General features: G+C 46.2%; 1 protein-coding gene across 1 annotated transcript in view; it reads right to left on the bottom strand.

The window, feature by feature from the left end:
* The window catches only part of TAF3 (TATA-box binding protein associated factor 3), a 112745-nt gene extending 90778 nt beyond the window's left edge, over positions 1 to 21967 (bottom strand). The window contains 2 exon segments of the mRNA XM_044280046.1: positions 16732 to 16974; positions 21662 to 21967. Of these exon segments, the coding sequence (XP_044135981.1) occupies positions 16732 to 16974; positions 21662 to 21827 (409 nt within the window). The 5' untranslated portion in view covers positions 21828 to 21967.
* Positions 21968 to 23327: the final 1360 nt, after the last annotated feature.

The raw sequence follows: 23327 nt of genomic DNA, 5'->3' as shown, positions 1-23327 counted from the left end.
AAAAATACCATAGCATTACAGGATCGGACAAATAGTTACTTTCATGAGTATCCCAGTAACATCAACCATTGTGCAAGTAGATAAAATCACGTAATCTAGTTACAGAGTATACCTGGTACAGAACCGCATCTCCCATCCAATAATGTATAAACATAGGACCCTCCCTACCCAACTAAAGCCCACTACCCCCCCCCCCCCCACCCGAGCGATTGAGTGGATCCGAACTCTAATATTGGTCATCCTATTAACATATCAAAGGCATAGCCATTGGTGTACTCCTATCTGTTTAGCAGACCTCTTCACACCGTCATACAGCATACGTCCAGAGCTAAAATAGGATAGATGAGATAAAAAAAAAAAAAAAAAAAAAAAACACACCACACACACACACACACACACCCGAGCAGTGTCTCTACCTACCCCATAGTCTAACTACGAGGAGAGGCTAAACCGAGCACTGTATCCTCTATTTCTCCCAGTTATCCCATATTTTGTTAAACTTCACAACACAGTTTCTTTTAACAAATACTACGCTTAGAGAAAGGTGTGTATCTGACATTCTATTGAGGAATTCTCCCCTAGTCGGAGATTGAGGTCTAAGCCAAAATCTAGCTATTCGTTTCCTAGCTTGAAATAGCAGATGCTGTACACCCAGACGGTGATGCCGATCTTTGATGTCTACTATCCCGACCACACATGCTCTCGGTCCAGGCGGAACCGCAATATTATATGCGTCTTTTATCATCTAGGACAATCCGCATCTTCCCGAACACCTATCCGGCATAGAAACTCTGGAGTCCTATACACCCGGTGTATTAAAAACAGCTGGGACATACGCTGCCCCTCACAAACTGACAGTTGCGGAGTGAGCGCTAAGAGCGACTTCCACTGCTCATCTGAGATTGGCCCGACCTCCTCCCATTTAGATTTGACTGCTAAACCCTCTTGTTTCAGTGATTTCACATACAAGTTCCTGTAGATAGAGGATATCAGACCGCTCGAGGAACTGGTTGTGAGAAGTTGCTGAAACAGCGGGACCATAGTGCATTTCAACTTTTATCAGATGAGCGCAACAAGCAGCTCAATTGCAATAGCAAACAGAAGGGGGGGTTAATGGGCATCCCTGACTGGTTCCTCTTCACAATCTGAATGACTTTGATGTTCCCCCATTCACCCGTATCCTAGCCGTGGGGGCCATTGTATAACAACTGAACCCAGGAGATAAAAGGTCGTCCCAAACCCCATGACCCGCAACACCTCCCACAAATAACACCATTCAACACTATCAAAGGCTTTAGCCGCGTCCAATGAGAGGATGGCTCGCCCACCGACAGACTCAACTCTTCTCTGAGTATTAAGAAAAAGACGTCTAAGATTGACCGAAGTAGATATGTCATGAATCCCGCCTGATAACTATGAATAATAGTGGAAATGACAGACTGTAGACGATTCGCTAACACTTTCGCCAGAATCTTAATATCAGAGGTTAACAATGAAATTGGTCTGTACGAGTCAGGGGATCTGGGATCCTTACCAGGCTTGGGCAGGAGCACTACAATAGCCTCTTACATAGAAGCGGGAAGGTTTCCTGTTTGAAGGGAATCATTAAAAACTGACATCAAGTGGGGCATTAGGACACTACTATACTTTTTAAAAAATTCTATCGGTAGTCCATCTATCCCTGGAGCCTTCTCATTGGGAAATGATTGTACGGCCAATTCAATCTCCTTGAGTGTTAAAGGTCCTTCCAACCATGCTGCACTTGTCGCTGATAGTCTCGGGATCTCAATCTCTGTAAGATAATTAGCTATATTAGTAGAATCCACCTTCAACTTAGACCTATACAAGGATTCATAATAGGTGTGAAAGACTGACAAAATCTCCTCATACGTCGTGGCAAGAGAACCATCTGCCCTCTGGATAGACAAGATTTTGGATGGTCCCTCCTGGGCTCTAATAACCCTTGCCAGTAGTTTACCAGAAGTTTCCCCCGCCTCAAAATATATTTGTTTCACAAAAAACCTGCGATTGTCCGCCGTGCTGCTTCAACCCCGCCTGAGCCGCTATAAGGGAGTCCTCACTTGCCCTATCAGGTGTATTTACAAACCTTTCCTTCGCCTCCACTACCAAAGCTTGCAGCTGTTTCTGGGCTTCACAAGATTTCGTTTTAGGTCTGCTAATTTTCTGAATGTCAAGGACTCTGACGTATGCTTTGCAAGTATCCCACACATCACCCACACTTGCCGACCCAACATTTTGCGCAAATAACTCTTTCAATTCCTCCCCCACACCATTCTCCCCGCCACTTTGACTTTTAAATACTTCGGCCCCAGTCACAGAAGCACTTTGGGGAACGCGCGCATCTAAACCCGGAAGGGACGTCAGATGCCCGCGACACATGCGGTTTCTGCGTCTAAGCCAGCTGATCTCACTAGGAGACAGGAGCCTGTGGCAGCATCAGGGTAGGCTCCTGATTAACAGGGAGCGTGACCCTGCTGTCTCCCTGCCAGAGTTAGAATGAACCGCCGGAGGACAGGGGACATACCCGGGCACCGGATCTACTGCAAGGGAAGCGCAAAACCCCGATAGAGTGTGCAGGTAGAAAATAAAAGAAGTTTCAAATCCACTTTACCTCCCTGACTGGCAGAAAGGACTTTCTCTGTCCTGGCCACTGTAGGGTCAGGAACACACTGGTGAGTGGTGGTGAGAGGGGGCAATTTAACCTCTCTCTGCTCCTGCCCCAGAGGTCAGGGGTCAATCTCTATACTTGCGGTGCACGTGTCAATGGATTGGCGTCCGATGAAACAATGTAGCAAAAAGACCGGCACTTAAGCAATAGAATAGAAAAAAGACAAAGTACCTTGTCTTCTCCCAGGTTATCAAAGGTCCATGTTTCTCTCATCAACATTCAGGCGAAAGAATTTCGATAAGGGGCACATTTACATGTGATAGTAGATTTGTGATTTATATTCTCAAATGTCCATGTGGATTATTATATGTGGGGGAAACCTCCATGAGAATGAAGGACAGACTGAGTAAGCACAAATCCACTATCAGAAAAGGGAATCTTTGCTTCCAATACCCCTTCGTTTTCATGAAAAAAAGCATAACATTGAACTGTTACAGTATCAAATTATTGAGGGAGTCTCCTTACCCCGTCGAGGGGGCGATAGAAATAAATTGTTACTAAAGAGAGGCCTACTGGATCCATAGTTTACAAACGATGGAGCCCAGGAGGATATAGATATAGTTATAGATATATATTCTACTTGGTTGCAGTCATGGTGGTGAAATGGAAAAATAAGTAAAAACTGCGTGATTCCCCATTTTTTTTATTTAATTTTTTAGATTGGTAAAAACTGGCAATCATTAGATTGCTATATAGCCATCACTGAACACTTAAAGAGGACCTTTCACCGATTATTACACTGTGTACAGACATGGAGAGCGGCGCCCAGGGATCTCACGGCACTTACTATTATCCCCGGGCGCCGCTCCGTTCTCCCGCTATGCCCTCCAGTATCTCTGCTCACTAAGTTATAGTAGGCGGAGATTTCAGTCACTAAGTTATGGTAGGCGGAGTCTGCCCTTGTTCTGCTGTAGTGCTGGCCAATCGCAGCGCAGAGCTCACAGCCTGGGAGGTTATTTTCTCCCAGGCTGTGAGCTCTGCAATGCGATTGGCCAGCGCTACAGCAGAACAAGGGCAGACTCCTCCTACCATAACTTTGTGACCGGAGTTACCGGAGGGCATAGCAGGAGAACGGAGCAGCGCCCAGGGATAATAGTAAGTGCAGTGAGATCCCCAGGCACCGCTCTCCATGTCTGTATACTTAGTTCAGTGTGTCATAATCGGTCAAAGGTCCTGTTTAATTTTCAATATAAAAATACAGTGCTGCCACCTAGTGGGCTGTATTGGTATATTCATCTAATAGACTGAAGACTGCTTGAGGCTTCAGTCTATTAGAGCAATGTAACAGGTTCCCATATCTCAGCCGGGGAACGCTGTTACCGGAGCGGAAATGTGCAGCTTCTGGACTGCTCTGATGCTGATGGATTACAGGGTGGTCTGTAACCATGGAAACAAGCAGTGTATAATGTGATGGAAAATTGAATCCAGCCAGCAAAGGAGGCAATATGGACAATGACAATACATTAGTAAGTGGCTTGTATTAACTTTCTATACATGATAAATGCCACTTACTGAAGTGAGACAACCCCTTTAAACTTTCCGTAATTACTATACATTCGCCACCCTTGGCTAAATTACCAATCTTGCCCCAGTTAACCAATAAAATAAAATATTACTTACTAGAACTACAATGATCAGTGTTGTACTGTGAGTGCAACCTTAAAACTAGCTAGCACCAGTGCATATGATAATATACACCGCAGAAAGGAACTGCAAGGTGTGCACTACCTACAGTCCTCCTATATCTGCTCACAATGAATTGCGTAGTGAGTTGGGTTCACTGACGTTACTTATAGCATGTGCCACTAGTGCTAGACCTCTAAAACCCATTCACTGCCCCCATCATGTCTCACCGGTCATCAGGGGTAACTGGCAGATTCTCTTTCTGCGGTGTATAGTATATGATATGCACTGGTGCCAGCTAGTTTTAAGGTTGCACTTACTCACAATACAACACTGATCAATTTAGTTGTAGTAATAAAAGTTATATTTTATTGGTTGTTATCTGAGGCAAGTTTGGTAATGTAGCCAAGGCGAATGTATAGTACCGTAATTACTTATTGTGTTACCTATCTGCAGATAGGGTCTCTTATTAGGATTTAACTTTAAACTTTCAACATCTGCCGCACATGTACAGCCGATGTTGGAAAGGGGTCAATGAGGACAGGCATTTTTTAAAAATTAAATATCATCTACCCAGTTTTAAATTAGCTGAAAATAGCAGGTTAGTAAATACTGACATATCGGATACTGGTTCTAATGGGAGCCCCACACTGAATATTCAGTGAATAAACTAAAACTAAAACACTGTGCCCCCATGCACTGGCTCCACAGCTGATGGCAGATATCAGTATTAGGGTCAATTCACACGACTGCCGCGTTCTGCGGTCCGCAAATCGTGGATCCACAAAACACAGATACTGGCATTCCGCATTTTGCTTGGTGTTATATAGAAAATGCCTATTCTTGTCCGCGAATAATAGGACATGATCTATATTTTTGGCGGGGCTGCAGAATGGAACTACAGATACGGACAGCGCACTGTGTGCTGTCCGCATCTTCTGCGACCCCACTGAAACTAACGAGTCCGCATCCGTTCTGCAAAATTGAACAGAACGGACCCTTTCATGCGGCTGTGTGAATGTAGCCTTAACAAGCGGCATTCCTAGAACTTTGTTCTGGGGTCAAACCATATCACAGGTAGAATGGGTCACATTTTTTACAATTTTTCCATTTAATACTTTAAAGAGGAATGTAATAGAAAATGTTGTCCAGCGATCACAGTTCTCTGATAAAATTCTGGTTTATTGCAACTGATTAAAAAACATCAAAATCCATTGAATGCATTTACTATATTGGATATTCTGGGGGGAGCTGGACTGCTTTCTCTGGTGAGGCTGAGCTTCTCCTGAACAAGGGGAGCAGGACCATACTTCCCCAAAAGTTATTCTTTGCATACTGAAAGACTATATAATATCTGCATTAATGCCTCAAGGATTTCAAGATCTCCGCTTGGAAACTGCAAAGGGACATGCATTTGCCTAAACCGGAATACCCCTTTAATAGTTGTGTCGCATCACAAAGTGGCTTATGGTGTATAAAACAGACCTCTGTGATCAGGGGGAAAAACCTAGTTTGGTTTATCCACCAGCGGCATGCAGGGTTCAGATCTGTGGGGGAATGTGCAGGGAACATATAGCATGTTGATCAGAGCTCGTTCTGTACATGAATCAATCATCGTTCTGTATGGGAGCAAATGGCTGTTAAGACAATTGTTCATCCCGATGCGGTTTAGGCTACATGCACACGCGGTCTGCAAAACACAGATGGCTGTCCGTGCCGTTCCTCGAATTGCGGAACGCACATGGATGCCATTAATATAACTGCCTATTTTTTCCGCAAAACGGACAAGAATAGGACTGGTTATTTTATTTTTTGCGGACCACGGAACGAAGCAACGGATTCGGACAGCACACGGAGTGCTATCCACATCTTTTGCGGCCCCATTGAAGTGAAAACTCTGCGGCTCGGATGCGGACCAGAACAACGGTCGTGTGCATGAGGCCTTATAGACCGTAAGATTCCCCAAGTATGCAGGGTTCTAGGTGGATTCTGTGGCAAAATCTGGGTGGAATCCTCTCCCGTTGTTCTTTTTGGACCCGCAGCATGACAAACTACAAATCCATGACAGAAATCTGAGGGTAAGCCTTGGTTTTCCACCATTAATTTGAGGCAAATACACAATGTCAGATTTTTCGTACCAATTTTGCAGTGTGAACATACCTTTAGGAATAATCACACATGCAGTTTACCAGGCATTTTTGTGCTGCAGTTTTTTGGGGTAAGAAAGAAGTAGGGCCAGAAGACATGTAAGTACTTGCTTTATTTTACTATTTTTTTTAAACTTAAATAAATTTAAAAAAAAACTGCCACCCACAATCCACACAATCAGGATTGCATGCGGATTTTCGTGTGGAAAATTCGCACCGTAGGTCATGTACATTGTATTTGATGAGAATTTGAAATTCTCAATGTGCAAGATGCAGATTTTGACCTGCGGTTCGGATTTTAAAATCCGCAGCATGTCAATTTATTTTATTTTTCACAACAGGATTTTCTCCATTCACTTAGTAAAATCTGCATGCAAATCCGCACCAATTTATGCGGATTGACCGCACAGATTTGCCTGCGAACACCTGTGGATTCCGGGGCAGATTCTCCGCACATAAATCCTGAACGTGTGCATGTACCCTTAGGCCCCTTGCAGACGAGCGTGTCCGGATGCGTCCCGGTGCATTGCGGCAAACCCGCGCGAGTAGGTACGCAATTGCAGTCAGTTTTTATCATGCGGGTGCAATGTGTTTTGCACGCATGTGATAAAAAAAAAAAACTACTGTGGTACCCAGACCTGAACTTCTTCATAGAAGTTCAGGTTTGGGTTCAAGGTTGTGTAGATTGCATTATTTTCCCTTGTAACATGGTTATAAGGAAAATAATAGCATTATGAATACAGAATGCTTAGTACAATAGGGCTGGAGGGGTTAAAAAAAAATATAATAAAAATTTAACTCACCTTAATCCACTTGTTCGCTCAGCAGGCATCTCTTCTGTCTTCATCTGTGAGGAATAGGACCTTTGATGATGTCACTGCGCTCATCACATGATCTTTTACCATGGTGATGGGTCATGTGACGGACCATGTGATGAACGTAGTGCCATCATCAAAGGTTCTATTCCTCACAGATGAAGACAGAAGAGATGCCGGCTGCCCAAACAAGTGGATTAAAGGAGAGTTAAAAAAAAAAAAAAAATTAACCCCTCCAGCCCTATTGTACTATGCATTCTGTATTCAAAATGCTATTTTCCCTTATAACCATGTTATAAGGGAAAATAAAGATCGGGTCCCCATAGTCTCCTAGCAACCATGCGTGAAAAATCACACCGCATCCGCACTTGCTTTCGGGTGCTTGCGATTTTCACTCAGCCCCATTCACTTCTATGGGGCCTGCGTTGCGCGAAAAACGCACAAAATAGAGCATACTGCGATTTTCACGCAAACGCACAAGTGATGCGTGAAAATCATCTTAGAAATGAATGGGTCCAGATTCAGTGCGGGTGCAATGCGTTCAACCCGCGCGGAAAACTCGCCTGTGTGAAAGGGGCCTTAGAGGGGGTTCAATGTATATACAAAGTGGCCATAGACCTTAGACAACTCTACCAGAGGGGTGAAAGGGGAGGGGTTTCGTATGGAAAGCGACGAGGAACCTGGTCACCTTCAGAAGCTAATTAACATATTGAATAAAAGTGTTTTTCTGAGAAAATCAGCGATAGAGCAATATGGAAGGTAGCATTCTAATATGGGGAATGTAATGGGGATCCTGATGTTCGTATTCTATAATGGTGATTTAAGGTGAAAGACTCCCATGACATGGAAACATTTTTGGAGATAAAAACCTGATTGAAACAGGACATTTTGTGAGGACACATTCCCTTTAAAGATATAAAATGGGGTAGAAAAAGGGAACAGAGTGGCGCTGGTGATGGAATAAAGCTATTTATTATAAGATAAAACCACGGATAAAAATGAGACAGGTTTTCTAAACCCACCTTGGGAAACGCATTCACAGAATGTTATTATACAAATAGTTTTATTTCATCAGCAGCCCCCTCAGTTCCCTTTATCTACCCCATTTTCTGGATTCCTTGCTACTGTCCAGCGGGAAGGCACGGCAGCTGATGACCGATTACGGGACTGGAGTTCACGACAATCGCTTTCCAGTGTTGTGCCTGGAAACCAATGAGCAGTAGTGATGAGCGAGCATGCTCGGCCAAATACCTGTTCGGCTCGAGCATCGCTATGCTCTGCTCAGCAGATCCTCTCGGCCGAATAATTTGGGTTCTCGAATACAATGAAAGTCAATGGGAGAACCCCAGGTACCCCCTGCTCAGAAGAGAAGAGGGTGTCAGATTCATAAAATAATAAAAATTAAAAAAAAGTTAGAAATTGATGGAAACCTCATCAAAATGGTTTGGAAACAGCATTAGGAGGATAGCTGGATGCATTTTAGACTCCTATTATCTATGACATACAATAGACAACCAGACAAAGGCTATATGCCAAAAGCCAGGTATATGCAAGCCATCAATCTATCCATGAGACAGATGACAGCCAGCGTACCTTACAATGGCACAAGTCTTGTGCACTGAGATATTCCAAACCAGCTCTCTTCTGACTCAGTGCTCCAGACTAAAAAAAATAGCTGGTAGCCATTGGCTCCTGAACTGAAAAATTTAGGAGCCAAATCAAATTCTTAGTTGCCGAATCGAAACCGAATCAAAATTTTGGTATCGTGACAACTCTACTCCGATCAGATCGGCATAGGGTTGTTTTGATACCAAAATTTTGATTTGCTTTCTTCACTATAAAAAAGTATTGCGATACTCAATACCGCACAAAAAAAAACCACCCAAAAAAAGCTGCGTGCATTTCGCATTTTATGAAATGTTCGGCCCATAATAGAACAGTCCTATCCTATTTTTTAAGGGGTGACAAGGTGACTAAAAAATGGTGAATGCTCACCGCATAGGAGATATTTTTTAATAATTTAATAGTTTAGACAGCGCTATGTAATATGTTTATTTATTCTTTATATATTTTATATGTAAAATTGGGAATGGGGGGGGGGGGGGGGATTTAAACTTAATATTTTTGGGTACTTTCACACTAGTGTTTTTCTTTTCCGGCACAGCGTTCCGTCACAGGGGCTCTATACCGGAAAATAACTGATCAGGCATATCCCCATGCATTCTGAATAGAGAGCAATCCGTTCAGGATACATCAGGATGTCTTCAGTTCAGTCATTTTGACTGATCAGGCAAAAGATAAAACCGCAGCATGCTACAGTTTTATCTCCGGCGAAAAAAAAATGAAGATTTGCCTGAATGCCGGAATGCACCCGCACTCAATCCGGACCATTCACTTCTATGGGGCTGTGCACATGAGGGGTGATTTTCACACATCACTTATGCGTTGCGTGAAAATCGCAGCATGCTCTATGTTGTGTGTTTTTCACGCAACGCAGGCCCCATAGAAGCTAAATGGGGCTGCGTGAAAATCGCAAGCATCCGCAAGCAAGTGTGGATGCGGTGCGATTTTCACTCATGGTTGCTAGGATGAAAGTCTATTCCCTGTATTATTTTCCCTTATAACATGGTTCTAAGGGAAAATAATAGCATTCTTTAATACAGAATGCATAGTAGAAGGTCAATATAATTAACATTGGTGGCGCAGTGCGCCCCCCCCCCCCAACACCCCAGTTTGATAAACATTGGTGGCGCAGTGCGCCCCCCCCCCCAATATAATAAACATTGGTGGCGCAGTGTGCAACCCCCCCCCCCCCCCCCCCAACACCCCAGTATAATAAACATTGGTGGTGCAGTGTGCCCCCCCCTCAATATAATAAACATTGGTGGAGCAGTGTGCCCCCCCCCCCAATATAATAAACATTGGTGGCGCAGTGTGCAACCCCCCCCCCCTCAACATCCCAGTATAATAAACATTGGTGGTGCAGTGTGCAACCCCCCCCCCCCCCCCCCAACATCCCAGTATAATAAACATTGGTGGTGCAGTGTGCAACCCCCCCCCCCCCCAACACCCCAGTATAATAAACATTGGTGGTGCAGTGTGCCCCCCCCTCAATATAATAAACATTGGTGGAGCAGTGCGCCCCCCCCCAATATAATAAACATTGGTGGCGCAGTGTGCACCCCCCCCCCCAGTATAATAAACATTGGTGGTGCAGTGTGCCCCCCCCCCTCAATATAATAAACATTGGTGGCGCAGTGCGCCCCCCCCCCCCCCAATATAATAAACATTGGTGGCGCAGTGTGCAACCCCCCCCCCCCCCCCAACACCCTAGTATAATAAACATTGGTGGTGCAGTGTGCCCCCCCCTCAATATAATAAACATTGGTGGAGCAGTGCGCCCCCCCCCCCCCCCCAATATAATAAACATTGGTGGCGCAGTGTGCAACCCCCCCCCCCCCCCCCAACACCCCAGTATAATAAACATTGGTGGTGCAGTGTGCCCCCCCCCCTCAATATAATAAACATTGGTGGCGCAGTGCGCCTCCCCCCCCCAATATAATAAACATTGGTGGCGCAGTGTGCAACCCCCCCCCCCAACACCCCAGTATAATAAACATTGGTGGTGCAGTGTGCCCCCCCCCTCAATATAATAAACATTGGTGGCGCAGTGTGCAACCCCCCCCCCCCCCAACACCCCAGTATAATAAACATTGGTGGTGCAGTGTGCCCCCCCCTCAATATAATAAACATTGGTGGCGCAGTGCGCCCCCCCCCCCCCCAATATAATAAACATTGGTGGCGCAGTGTGCAACCCCCCCCCCCCCCCAACACCCCAGTATAATAAACATTGGTGGCGCAGTGCGCCCCCCCCCCCCTCAATATAATGTAATGAACATTGGTGGCGCAGTGGGCAGTGCCAATGAGGGTTAAAAAATTTTTTTAACTCACCTCCTCCAATTGATCGTCTCCTGTTCTTTCTTCAGGACCTGTCAAAGGACCTGTAGTGACATCACTGTGCTCATCACATGATACATCACATGATTCATCACCATGGTAATGGACCATGTGATGAGCTCAGTGACATCACCACAGGTCCTGAAGAAAACAGGAGACCGGCAGCTACGCGATCAACTGGAGGAGGGGAGTTAATTTTTTTAAATGATTTTTTAACCCTCATTGGCACTTCCCACTGTGCCACCAATGTTTCTGATACTGGGGTGTTGGGGGGGGCGCACTGTACAGGGAGTCTAAGAAAGAATCGAATGAGTCACTAACTAAGGCCTCTTTCACACTTGCGTTGTCCGGATCCGGCGTGTACTCCACTTGCCGGAATTACACGCCGGATCCGGAAAAACGCAAGTGTACTGAAAGCATTTGAAGACAGATCCGTCTTCAAAATGCTTTCAGTGTTACTATGGCACCCAGGACGCTATTAAAGTCCTGGTTGCCATAGTAGTAGTGGGGAGCGGGGGAGCAGCATACTTACCATCCGTGCGGCTCCCGGGGCGCTCCAGAATGACGTCAGAGCGCCCCATGCGCATGGATGACGTGTCCATGCGATCACGTGATCCATGCGCTTGGGGCGCCCTGACGTCACTCTGGAGCGCCCCGGGAGCCGCACGGATGGTAAGTATGCTGCTCCCCACTACACTTTACCATGGCTGCCAGGACTTTTGCGTCCCGGCAGCCATGGTAACCATTGAGAAAAAGCTAAACGTCGCATCCGGCAATGCGCCGAAACGACGTTTAGCTTAAGGCCGGATCCGGATCAATGCCTTTCAACGGGCATTCATTCCGGATCCGCCCTTGTGGCAAGTGTTCCGGATTTTTGGCCGGAGCAAAAAGCGCAGCATGCTGCGCTATTTGCTGCGGCCAAAAAACGTTCCGTTCCGGAACGGAAGACATCCTGATGCATCCTGAAGGACGGACTGTCCATTCAGAATGCATTAGGATAATCCTGATCAGGATTCTTCCGGCATAGAGCCCCGACGACGGAACTCTATGCCAGAAGAAAAGAACGCAGGTGTGAAAGAGCCCTAAGTCGGATCTTTAGTTCTTTTCACCTGTGACTCATTCGATTCTATCTCCCTGTACTTGTGTCAGTGACTCAGAGCTGCTAGTGCTTGCCTTAGCTCTGATTGGTTGGTGGGCGGGGAGGGGAGGGGCTGGCAGAAGCAGCTTCCACTCTAGGATCAGATTACACTGCTCCCGAGCCCCTCCCCTCCCTGCTGCCAGCGGCTCTGTGTGCTGTGACCGAGCTGACAGACTGAGAAGAACATCGGCGGCGGCGGTAAAGAACTATCAGCTCCTGTGCCCTCGCTGTTCTACTGCAGAGCTGCCGCGGAGGGTCTAGTCGCAAATGGCGACAGGACTTGTCGCCATTTGTAAATTCTAAGTCGCATTGGCGACCATTTTGGTCGCCATCTGGAGCCCTGTGACTGAGAACCAGTAAACCTCAAAGTTATTTTGCATCTGTTGGATGGCTTGGGTGGACCTGCACACCTTGATCAATATCATTAGGGCGACAAAAAGTTTTCTGATTGTCCTAAGTCCTGACATAATATTCAATAACCTTTCTATACAGTTGTCATATAAAAACGAATTTGCATAAACATGGGCATATGGGAAAGACATGCAAATGAGCAGAATCTCTCATGAACAGCGCCCTCTATTAGTTGCATAGTGTTATGACAAGACTATTCGCTGAGCTCATATTCGCTATATTACATTATATTTGTTTTTTAGAATATTCGTAATATTCTAAAAAAACAAATATATAGCAATATAGCGAATATTATGTAATAATTATGGGTAATAATTCAGTGTAGATCGCAAGTTATTACCCAGCTTTCCCAGTGTCAGATTTCATCCTAGAGTAGATCGTGAATATTCTAATCGCAAATTTTTATTGCGAATTTTCTATGCAAAAGGCTACACTAATAAGCTTGTCATAAGACTCAGTCTAATATTCTTGTCAGAAGACTATGAAAACCAATAGATGGCGCTATTGAGTTATGAACAGCGCGCCCTCTATTGGTTTTATAGTCTTTTGACAAGAATATTAGTCTCCAAACAATTTTGATGGTTTCAATTTCTAACCCTTTTTAATGAACCAGACACCCTCTTCTCTTCCGAGCAGGGGGTGACTGGTTGTCTCCTATTGACTTCCATTATACTCGGGTGCTCGGCCGAGCACACGAATATAGTAATGTGTTCGGGCCAAACACCCACTCAATTATCACTAATGAGCAACTTTTTTTTTTTTTTTTTTTTGTTTCGTTACGGGCAGGGTGGATAAAATCTATGATTTTTTATTTTATTTTTTTATAAAAAAAAATGCTTTTTGAGAAAAATCTATTACCATCCAAAGGTTATTCCACCATGAAATAAAGATTCATTTTTTAATTATGTAAAATAAGGCTGTACGTGGACTCCCATATTGTTGAATGGATGCCTAATCTGAGGGACAAGCAACAGAGGGTTGTAGTCATTGGAGTATATTCAGACCAAGGTCTTGTTACCAGTGGGGTACCTCAGGGATCTGTTCTGGGACCCATATTGTTTAATATCTTTATCAGCAAAATTGCAGAAGGCCTCGATGGTAAGGTGTGTCTTTTTGCTGATGACACAAAGATTTGTAACAGGGTTGATGTTCCTGGAGGGATACACCAAATGGAAAAGGACTTAGGAACACTAGAGGAATGGTCAAGAATCTGACAACTAAAATTTTATGTTGATAAGTGCAAGATAATGCACCTGGGGCGTAAAAACCCAAGAGCAGAATATAAAATCCTGATACAGTCCTAACCTCAGTATCTGAGGAAAGGGATTTAGGGGTCATTATTTCAGAAGACATATAGGTAGGCAGACAATGCCACAGAGCAGCAGGAAATGCTAGCAGAATGCTTGGGTGTATAGGGAGAGGCATTACTAGTAGAAAGAGGGAGGTGCTCATGCCGCTCTACAGAGCACTAGTGAGACCTCATTTGGAGTATTGTGCTCAGTACTGGAGACCATATGTCCAGAAGGATATTGATACTTTGGAGAGAGTTCAGAGAAGAGCTACTAAACTGGTACATGGATTGCAGGATAAAACTTACCAGGAAAGATTAAAGGACCTTAACATGTATAGCTTGGAAGAAAGACGAGACAGAGGGGATATGATAGAAACTTTTAAATACATAAAGGGAATCAACAAGGTAAAAGAGGAGAGAATATTTACAAGAAGAAAAACTGCTACAAGAGGACATGGTTTTAAATTAGAGGGGCAAAGGTTTAAAAGTAATATCAGGAAGTATTACTTTACTGAGAGAGTAGTGGATGCATGGAATAGCCTTCCTGCAGAAGTGGCAGCTGCAAATACAGTGAAGGAGTTTAAGCATCCATGGGATAGGCATAAGGCCATCCTTCATATAAGATAGGGCCAGGGGCTATTCATAGTATTTAGTATATTGGGCAGACTAGATGGGCCAAATGGTTCTTATCTGCCGACACGCAGGTGTGAAAACCTTTGCCCCTCTAATTTAAAACTATGTCCTCTTGTAGCAGTTTTTCTTTTACCTTGTTGATTCCCTTTATGTATTTAAGGGCTCTTTCACACCTGCGTTATTGTCTTCCGGCATAGAGTTCCGTCGTCGGGGCTCTATGCCGGAAGAATCCTGATCAGTTTTATCCTAATGCATTCTGAATTGAGAGAAATCCGTTCAGGATGCATCAGGATGTCTTCAGTTCCGGACCGGAACGTTTTTGGGCCGGAGAAAATACCGCAGCATGCTGCGCTTTTTGCTCCGGCCAAAAATCCTGAACACTTGCCGCAAGGCCGGATCTGGAATTGAAGCCCATTGAAAGGCATTAATCCGGATCCAGCCTTAAGCTAAACATCGTTTCAGCTCATTGCCGGATCCGACGTTTAGCTTTTTCTGAATGGTTACCATGGCTGCCGGGACGCTAAAGTCCTGGCAGCCATGGTAAAGTGTAATGGGGCGCAGTATACTTACCGTCCGTGCGGCTCCCGGGGCGCTTCAGAGTGACGTCAGGGCGCCCTGACGTCATTTTGGAGCGCCCCGGGAGCCGCACGGACTGTAAGTATACCGCTCCCCGCTCCTACTATGGCAACCAGGACTTTAATAGCGTCCTGGGTGCCATAGTAACACTGAAAGCATTTTGAAGACAGTTCCGTCTTCAAATGCTTTCAGTTCACTTGCGTTTTTCCGGATCCGGCGTGTAATTCCGGCAAATGGAGTACACGCCGGATCCAGACAACGCAAGTGTGAAAGAGCCCTAAAAGTTTCTATCATATCCCCTCTGTCTCGTCTTTCTTCCAAGCTATACATGTTAAGGTCCTTTAATCTTTCCTGGTAAGTTTTATCCTGCAATCCATGTACCAGTTTAGTAGCGCTTCTCTGAACTCTCTCCAAAGTATCAATATCCTTCTGGAGATATGGTCTCCAGTACTGAGCACAATACTCCAAGTGAGGTCTCACTAGTGCTCTGTAGAGCGGCATGAGCACCTCCCTCTTTCTACTGGTAATTCCTCTCCCTATACACCTAAGCATTCTGCTAGCATTTCCTGCTGCTCTGTGACATTGTCTGCCTACCTTTAGGTCTTCTGAAATAATGACCCCTAAATCACTGATTCTATATTCTGCTCTTGGGTTTTTACGCCCCAGGTGCATTATTTTGCACTTATCCACATTACATTTTAGTTGCCAGATTTTTTACCATTCCTCTAGTTTTCCTAAATGCTTTTCCATTTGGTGTATTCCTCCAGGAACATCAACCCTGTTACAAATCTTTGTGTCATCAGCAAAAAGAAACACCTTACCATCGAGGTCTTCTGCAATTTAGCCGATACATTGTTGTTACCTTGGTGTTTTGTACCTTCACATTCCCTTCAAAGGAAGATCCAAGGAAAATGATCTTCTGATATGTCAGATACGTGTGAAAAGGTCACAGCAGAATGCCCTGTACCTGCACAGGCGCTGGACGCATCCAGTTACTATTCAGCGCCTGTGCCATAGTGGAGGAAGCTGTCACATGAACAAATCACATGACCGCCACCCTCTTGTGTCCTATGGATATGGAAGATTCCAGCTCGCTGTGTATACACTGCCGAGGGGCCTTCACACATTCTGGGCTGAGGTACAGTACACAATATGCTGGTATATATGAAACATTATAGCCTTATTACAGGTTTATGTATACCTCCTCCAACCTGCTTTCACAGCGTCAACAAAAATTCTGAGACAACATCCTATATCAATATCGTGTCCGACTTCCAGCGATTTAAACCACAGAGCAGTGCCATAGGCGCTTACTCTAGAGAGCCATTTCATTCTGGAAATCAGTGGTGGTCCGAGACCATCATATGTGTACCCAAGATCATTTTAACCTGCTGCCTGCCAGACAGCACAAGAAATATTCATGTAGATTACAGCTAGGATGCCCACAATACCTTCTTGTGAGGAGATGATAAGTGGCAGGTAGTCCGGTATATATTCCTTCCGGTCTTCAACATCTTTGCTTCCAGGTGTAGGAAACTGCAGCACATTATTCTTGCTAACAGGAAAGGACGGGATCTGATGTGGGAAGGTGACTGGCTCAATATTGTGAATGTAGTCTTCCAGTTCATGGAGGTTTACCCCCATTAGTTTAAAGGCTTGGCCTACATCATCCAGAACAGGGTCTGTCCGTCCATCTGAAAAAGAAAGGCCAAATCAGTGATCTACTAAAGAAAAGCCATCGTAATACCAGCAACCCTAATCCGAGAGAGCGGGCAAAGACCAAAAATCATTACTTTATTGAGCACTTCCATAATATCCCACAGAACTGTACAGAGGTTTTCATCACGAACATCACTCCCATCCCCGCCCCCGTCCCTTGGGGCTCACCACCTGAAAAATGGAGCCTAATGGGTGCTGACCGAGATCTAGCCTTAACCTGGCAAATATGCTGAGAAGTGGACAGAAAAAAACCTCTGCATGCAGCAGTCTTCATCCGGCCACTCTCGACCACCCTGCAATCCAGCAGCGGTGGTCGTGCTTGCACATTATAGATAAAAGCACCAGCCTATCTGTAGCCGCACGGTCCCGACCACCAGAGAGGCCGCAGATTTTTCCTATAGTGTGCAAGCACGACCACTGCTGCTGGATTGCAGGGTAGTCGTAACCATGGAAACGAGCAGTTTATAATGCGATGGAAAAATGAATCCAGCCTGCAAAGAATGCAACGTGGACAATAACAATACATTAGTAAGTGACTTATATTAACGTCCTCTACATAATAAATGTTATTTGCGGAAGTGAGACAACCCCTTTAATAAGTACAAAGACACATCTGAGACGTTTGTCAATACTCTGTCTTCCCTTCCATCACTGCTGTGAACATCTATGGTCCATGTTTACTATGCTGGTATCCCAGTTTTTGGCGTAAACTATGCAAAACTTCTGCAACAAATCTAATTAAATATGGACTTCTGCTTGCAGGCAGTAAAACACAGGGGAAGATGTAGGAAAACTGCTACAAAAGAAAGGAAAGTGTGTGCTCACAGCAATCAGGTCACTGCTTTAAATGGTCTCTGGAGATGAAGCAGAGTCTGAGCGCCATCGCCCAGCATTATGTACATCCGGAGGCTGAACACATGTCCAGGAGCTGTCCAAGGTGCAGGACACCTGCATGCTGGCCATGCTTAAAGGGAACCTGTCACCAGGATTTCGTGTATAGAGCTGAGGACATGGGCTGCTAGATGGCCGCTAGCACATCCGCAATACCCAGTCCCCATAGCTCTGTGTGCTTTTATTGTGTCAAAAAAAAGATTTGATACATATGCAAATTACCCTGAGATGAGTCCTGTCCCTGACTCGTCTCACGTACAGGACTCACCTCAGGGTAATTTGCATATGTATCAAATCTTTTTTTTGACACAATAAAAGCACACAGAGCTATGGGGACTGGGTATTGTGGATGCAACCTATGTCCTCAGCTCTATAAAAAAAAATCCCGGTGACAGGTTCCCTTTAAAGGGGTTGTCTCCCTTCAGCAAATAGCATTTATCATATAGAGGCCGTTAACACAAGCCACTTATTAATGTATTGTGATTGTCCATATTGCCTCCTTTGCTGGATTGATTCATTTTTCCATCACATTATACACGGCTCATATCCAGGGGTTATGACCACCCTGCAATTCAGCAGCAGTGGTCGTGCTTGCACACTATAGGAAAAAGTGCCAGCCTACCTGGTGGCCAGGACCACAGAAGTGTGCACAGACCAGCACTTTTTTCTATATTGTGTAAGTGCCTGGTATTAACTTTCTCTACATAATGAATGCCGCTTGCTGAAGTGAGACAACTCCTTTAGGCTACTTTCACACTTGCGGCAGAGAGATCCGGCAAGCAGTTCCGTCGCCGGAACTGCCTGCCGGATCCAGCAAAACGTATGCCAACTGATGGCATTAGTAAGACTGATCAGGATCATGATCAATCTTAAAAATGCCTGATCAGTCAAAAAAAAGCATTGAAATGCCGGATCCGTCTTTCCGGTGTCACATGGCAAAAAGGATTCGGCATTAACTTTTTTCACCTTTTTTTCGGCCTGCGAATGCGCAGAACGGAAGGACAGATCCAGCATTCCGGTATTTCGAATGCCGGATCCGGCACTAATACATTCCTATGGGAAAAAATGCCGGATCCGGCATTCAGGCAAATCTTCAGTTTCTTTCGCCGGAGATAAAACCGTAGCATGCTGCGGTTTTCTCTTTTGCCTGATCAGTCAAAGTGACTGAACTGAAGACATCCTGATGCAAACTGAACGGATTAGGCCTCTTTCACACTTGCGTTGTCCGGATCCGGCGTGTACTCCACTTGCCGGAATTACACGCCGGATCCGGAAAAACGTAAGTGTACTGAAAGCATTTGAAGACGGATCCGTCTTCAAAATGCTTTCAGTGTTACTATGGCAGCCAGGACGCTATTAAAGTCCTGGTTGCCATAATAGTAGTGGGGAGCGGTATACTTACAGTCCGTGCGGCTCCCGGGGCGCTCCAGAATGACGTCAGAGCGTGCCATGCGATCACGTCATCCATGCGCTTGGGGCGCCTGACCTCACTCTGGAGCGCCCCAGGAGCCGCACGGACGGTAAGTATGCTGCTCCCCCGCTCCCCTTTACCATGGCTGCCAGGATTTTAGCGTCCCAGCAGCCATGGTAACCATTGAGAAAAAGCTAAACGTCGCATCCGGCAATGCGCCGAAACGACGTTTAGCTTAAGGCCGGATCCGGATCAATGCCTTTCAATGGGCATTCATTCCGGATCCGGCCTTGCGGCAAGTCTTCAGTTTTTTTGGCCGGAGCAAAAAGCGCAGCATGCTGCGGTATTTTCTCCGGCCAAAAAACATTCCGTTCCGGAACTGAAGACATCCTTATGCATCCTGAACGGATTTCACTCCATTCAGAATGCATTAGGATAAAACTGATCAGGATTCTTCCGGCATAGAGCCCCGACGACGGAACTCTAGAAGACAAGAACGCAAGTGTCAAAGAGCCCTTACTCTCTATTCAGAATGCATGGGGATATGCCTGATCAGTTCTTTTCCAGTATAGAGCCCCTGTGACGGAACTCTATGCCGGAAAAGAATAATGCTAATGTGAAAGTAGCCTTACTAGTTTCACACTAGCGGCAGGGGAGTCTGGTAGGCTGTTACGGCGGGTGAACAGCCTGTCGGATCCGTCCTGCTGCTAGTTCACATGTGCCCCCGGACTGCCGCTCCATCCCAATTGACTATTATGGGGGCAGCGGCGGAGTTCCAGCGGCAGCACGGCGAGAGGCAGCCGGACTAAAAGTACTGCATGCTGCCTCTCGCCGTGCACTGGAACTCCACCGCCGCCCCCATCATAGTCAATGGGGACGGAGCGGCAGTCAGGGGCACACGTGAACTAGCGGCAGGACAGATCCGACAGGCTGTTCACCCGCCAGAACAGCCCGCTGGACTCCCCTGCCGCTAATGTACCCTAAGGTCCTTTTACATGGACCAATGATCAGTCAGATTATGGGGGATGAGCGTTCCTAATAATCTGACCATATAAAAGGCAACCAACTGATAAATGAGCCGACACGTCGTTCTGCTGGCACCAAAAATTACCAAAGCAGGTGTCGGGGAGCGAGGTAAATACAACCTCTATGAGGTGCCCGGGCATATGGGGAGGCATTATAGGTCTTAGATAACCCATTTTGGCTAGGGCTACACATAGGGCACAAGTACACAGCAACATGTGTCACGCGAATATCATTATAAAAATCTATGGTGTCGCACTGCAAAATCTTGGATGGATTTTTTTGCTACTATCGCGTCGCATGTCACAGTGCGACAACATAGACCAGGCATCCTCAAACTGCGGCCCTCCAGCTGTTGTAAAACTATAACTCCCACAATGCCCTGCTGTAGGCTGTTCAGACATGCTGGGAGTTGTAGTTTTGCAACAGCTGGAGGGCGGCAGTTTGAGGATGCCTGCCATAGACTGTCATACACGTCATCGTGTAGCCTAGCCATCTCTCACAGCCATCCTATGTGATCAATGTACGGTTACCTGCACACCACTGTGGGCTTTCACACAGAATTTCCTCACCTCCGCCTCATTCCCTTTGCTGGTACTGTATTACGGTGTGTATTTCCCACACACCGCCCGTAATCCACGTGTGCAGGTAGCCTAAAAGTGAGGTACCCACCGCAGTACCCTCAGCAGGCTGCACTACATAACCACAGATGTGAACAGAGCCCTACCCGGTAATGGTCGGGCCACCTGTGCACATCACAGTTCTCTCATACCAGATATTTCCAGAAATCCAAGCAGTTAAAGGGGGTTGTCCAGGAAGTGGGACCAAAAGTTGGGGATATGCTAAAATCACGAAGTATTACCCACCTGGAAAACCCACCAGCAATCTCTGCTGCTGCCCTGCTACGATAACACTGCGGCCACCCGCACGTGACCACTACATCCAATCACAAGCAGGTGGTCGCAACATGATGACTGCAGGACAGGAACAGAGACAGGTGGGTGCCCGTGGGTCCGACCGCTGAGGACACATAGGTCCAACCTTGACCACATCAAGGACTGAGCTGAGGTCCACCTGAGCTCCAGCACATCACCTGCCCATGGCAACCCTATGTCAGTCCAGAAAGCAGAATGCCAGATTGGTTGCTATGGGCAACAAGACAGGTATAATCCATCAGCCTGCAGCATCTCAGTCCAGAAAGCAGCCTGCCACCTTACAACTGGCAGACCCAAGGTCCCATAAGTGATAGGTGCCAACCACAGTCTGTAAAAGTGGGCAGCGCCAGCCACCCAGGTGCCAGTGCTCCAGTCTGCAGGGGATCGGCAGCACATACTCACACAGCTCGGAGTAGCGGTGGGCTCCCCGGCACAGCTGCTGCAGGTACCTATGCAGGACATCGGTGAGCAGGTCGCAGGCGGTGACCTGCACGGAGTCCCAGCCCAGGGCTTGGCAGATCTGTGCCACCGACACCCGCAGGAGCGAGCGCGAGTAGCTCTCACACATCCCGATTTATCCCGCGCCCATCACACGCTCAGGAGCCACGGCCTCTCCGCTTTGCCTCGGTTACCCGCACGGCTCCTTCCGTGCTCTCGCTCCTGCCGCCATCTTGGCCTTCCCTCTTGTCGCTGCTTAGCGCAGGCAGCAGCCCGCGCCAATCCATCTCAGAGCTGATCGATCAGCAACTTCCGGTTACAATCCGTCGCTCTGGCATCAGCCATTACTACAAGGAGGAGGTGTTATAGAGAGGCGGAGGGTTTTCTATGGGCTGCTAACCACCATTTTTGTGTAGGGCAAATGCCAGAGAACACTGATAGAGCATTGCGAAGTATCGGGAGCCCAGGCTGCTGCGTTAGCTCAGACAGAGATTTCCCCAGCCGTCCAATATGGGACAGCGAGACCGTGATTATATGGAAAATGGTTCCCTAAAAACAGTAATCATAGCATAATGAGGGAGATTTATCAGAACTGGTGTAAAGGAAAACTAGCTTAGTTGCCCATAGCAACCAATCAGATTGATCCTTTCATTTTTCAGAACTGCTTAGAAGATGAAAGGTGGAATCTGATCGGTTACTAAGGGCAACTAAGCTAGTTCTACATTATACCAGTTTTGATAAATCTCCCCTAATTTAGTCTAAAATACCCTACCGCAGACTACAATTCCCATCAAGCCCTGAAAGCTGGGAGTTGTAGTTACAGAATAGATGGAAAGTCACAGGTTAAAATCTACTGCAATGGACTATGAGACACCATGTGTGCTGTTCTGCACAGCAGGCGTCCTCAACCCCATAACCATTGGGGAACCCCTGCTTCTATTACTACTGCAAAGAATCTTTGGGGAACCTTAGGTGGGGGACACTACATTTTGGGTGAACACTAGGCAGGGTACAAATCAATGTACTGTTAGAACTGCTGACAGGCAGTTATGTTCTGCTTTATACTGGAGGGGATTTTAGTGGAAGGCACAGTAGGCAGGCACCAAGGGCTACACTGAAGTGGGGCCTAATTCATGGATTTTAAATAAGATACAAAAATAATAAATCTCAATGGTGATATATAAGCAGAAGGAGTAGTAAGGGGGTCAGGTTTACCCTAAGCTCACACCTGAGCGTTTTACAGCGCGTTCCTACGCGCTGTAAAACGCTCATCAAGGAAAAAACCAATGCTTCCCTATGGGAATGGTTCTCACCTGGGCGTTTTACAGCGCGTACGATCGCACTGTAAAACGCCCGACGCTCAAAAAAGTTCTTGAGCTTCTTTGGGGCGTTTTGTCGCGCGTTCCCGTACATAGACTTTCGGGAACGCCCGTACAATCGCGCATACAGAGCGCTCCATCGCAAACGCTCAGGTGTGAACCCAGGGTTAGGGCGGTGAGCTGGTGACAGAGGCTAGACATATACAGGTTATGCTTGGTTAACCAATGACCACCTTGTGATTTGGGGTAGTGGGATCTAACTGGTCCTGTCAGAGACATAGCTGAGGATGGCCTGCTGGGCTGCAGGATAG

This window comes from Bufo gargarizans, chromosome 2, assembly GCF_014858855.1.
Source record: "Bufo gargarizans isolate SCDJY-AF-19 chromosome 2, ASM1485885v1, whole genome shotgun sequence".
NCBI lineage: Eukaryota > Metazoa > Chordata > Amphibia > Anura > Bufonidae > Bufo > Bufo gargarizans.
This window is presented reverse-complemented; position numbering and strand designations above follow the sequence as displayed.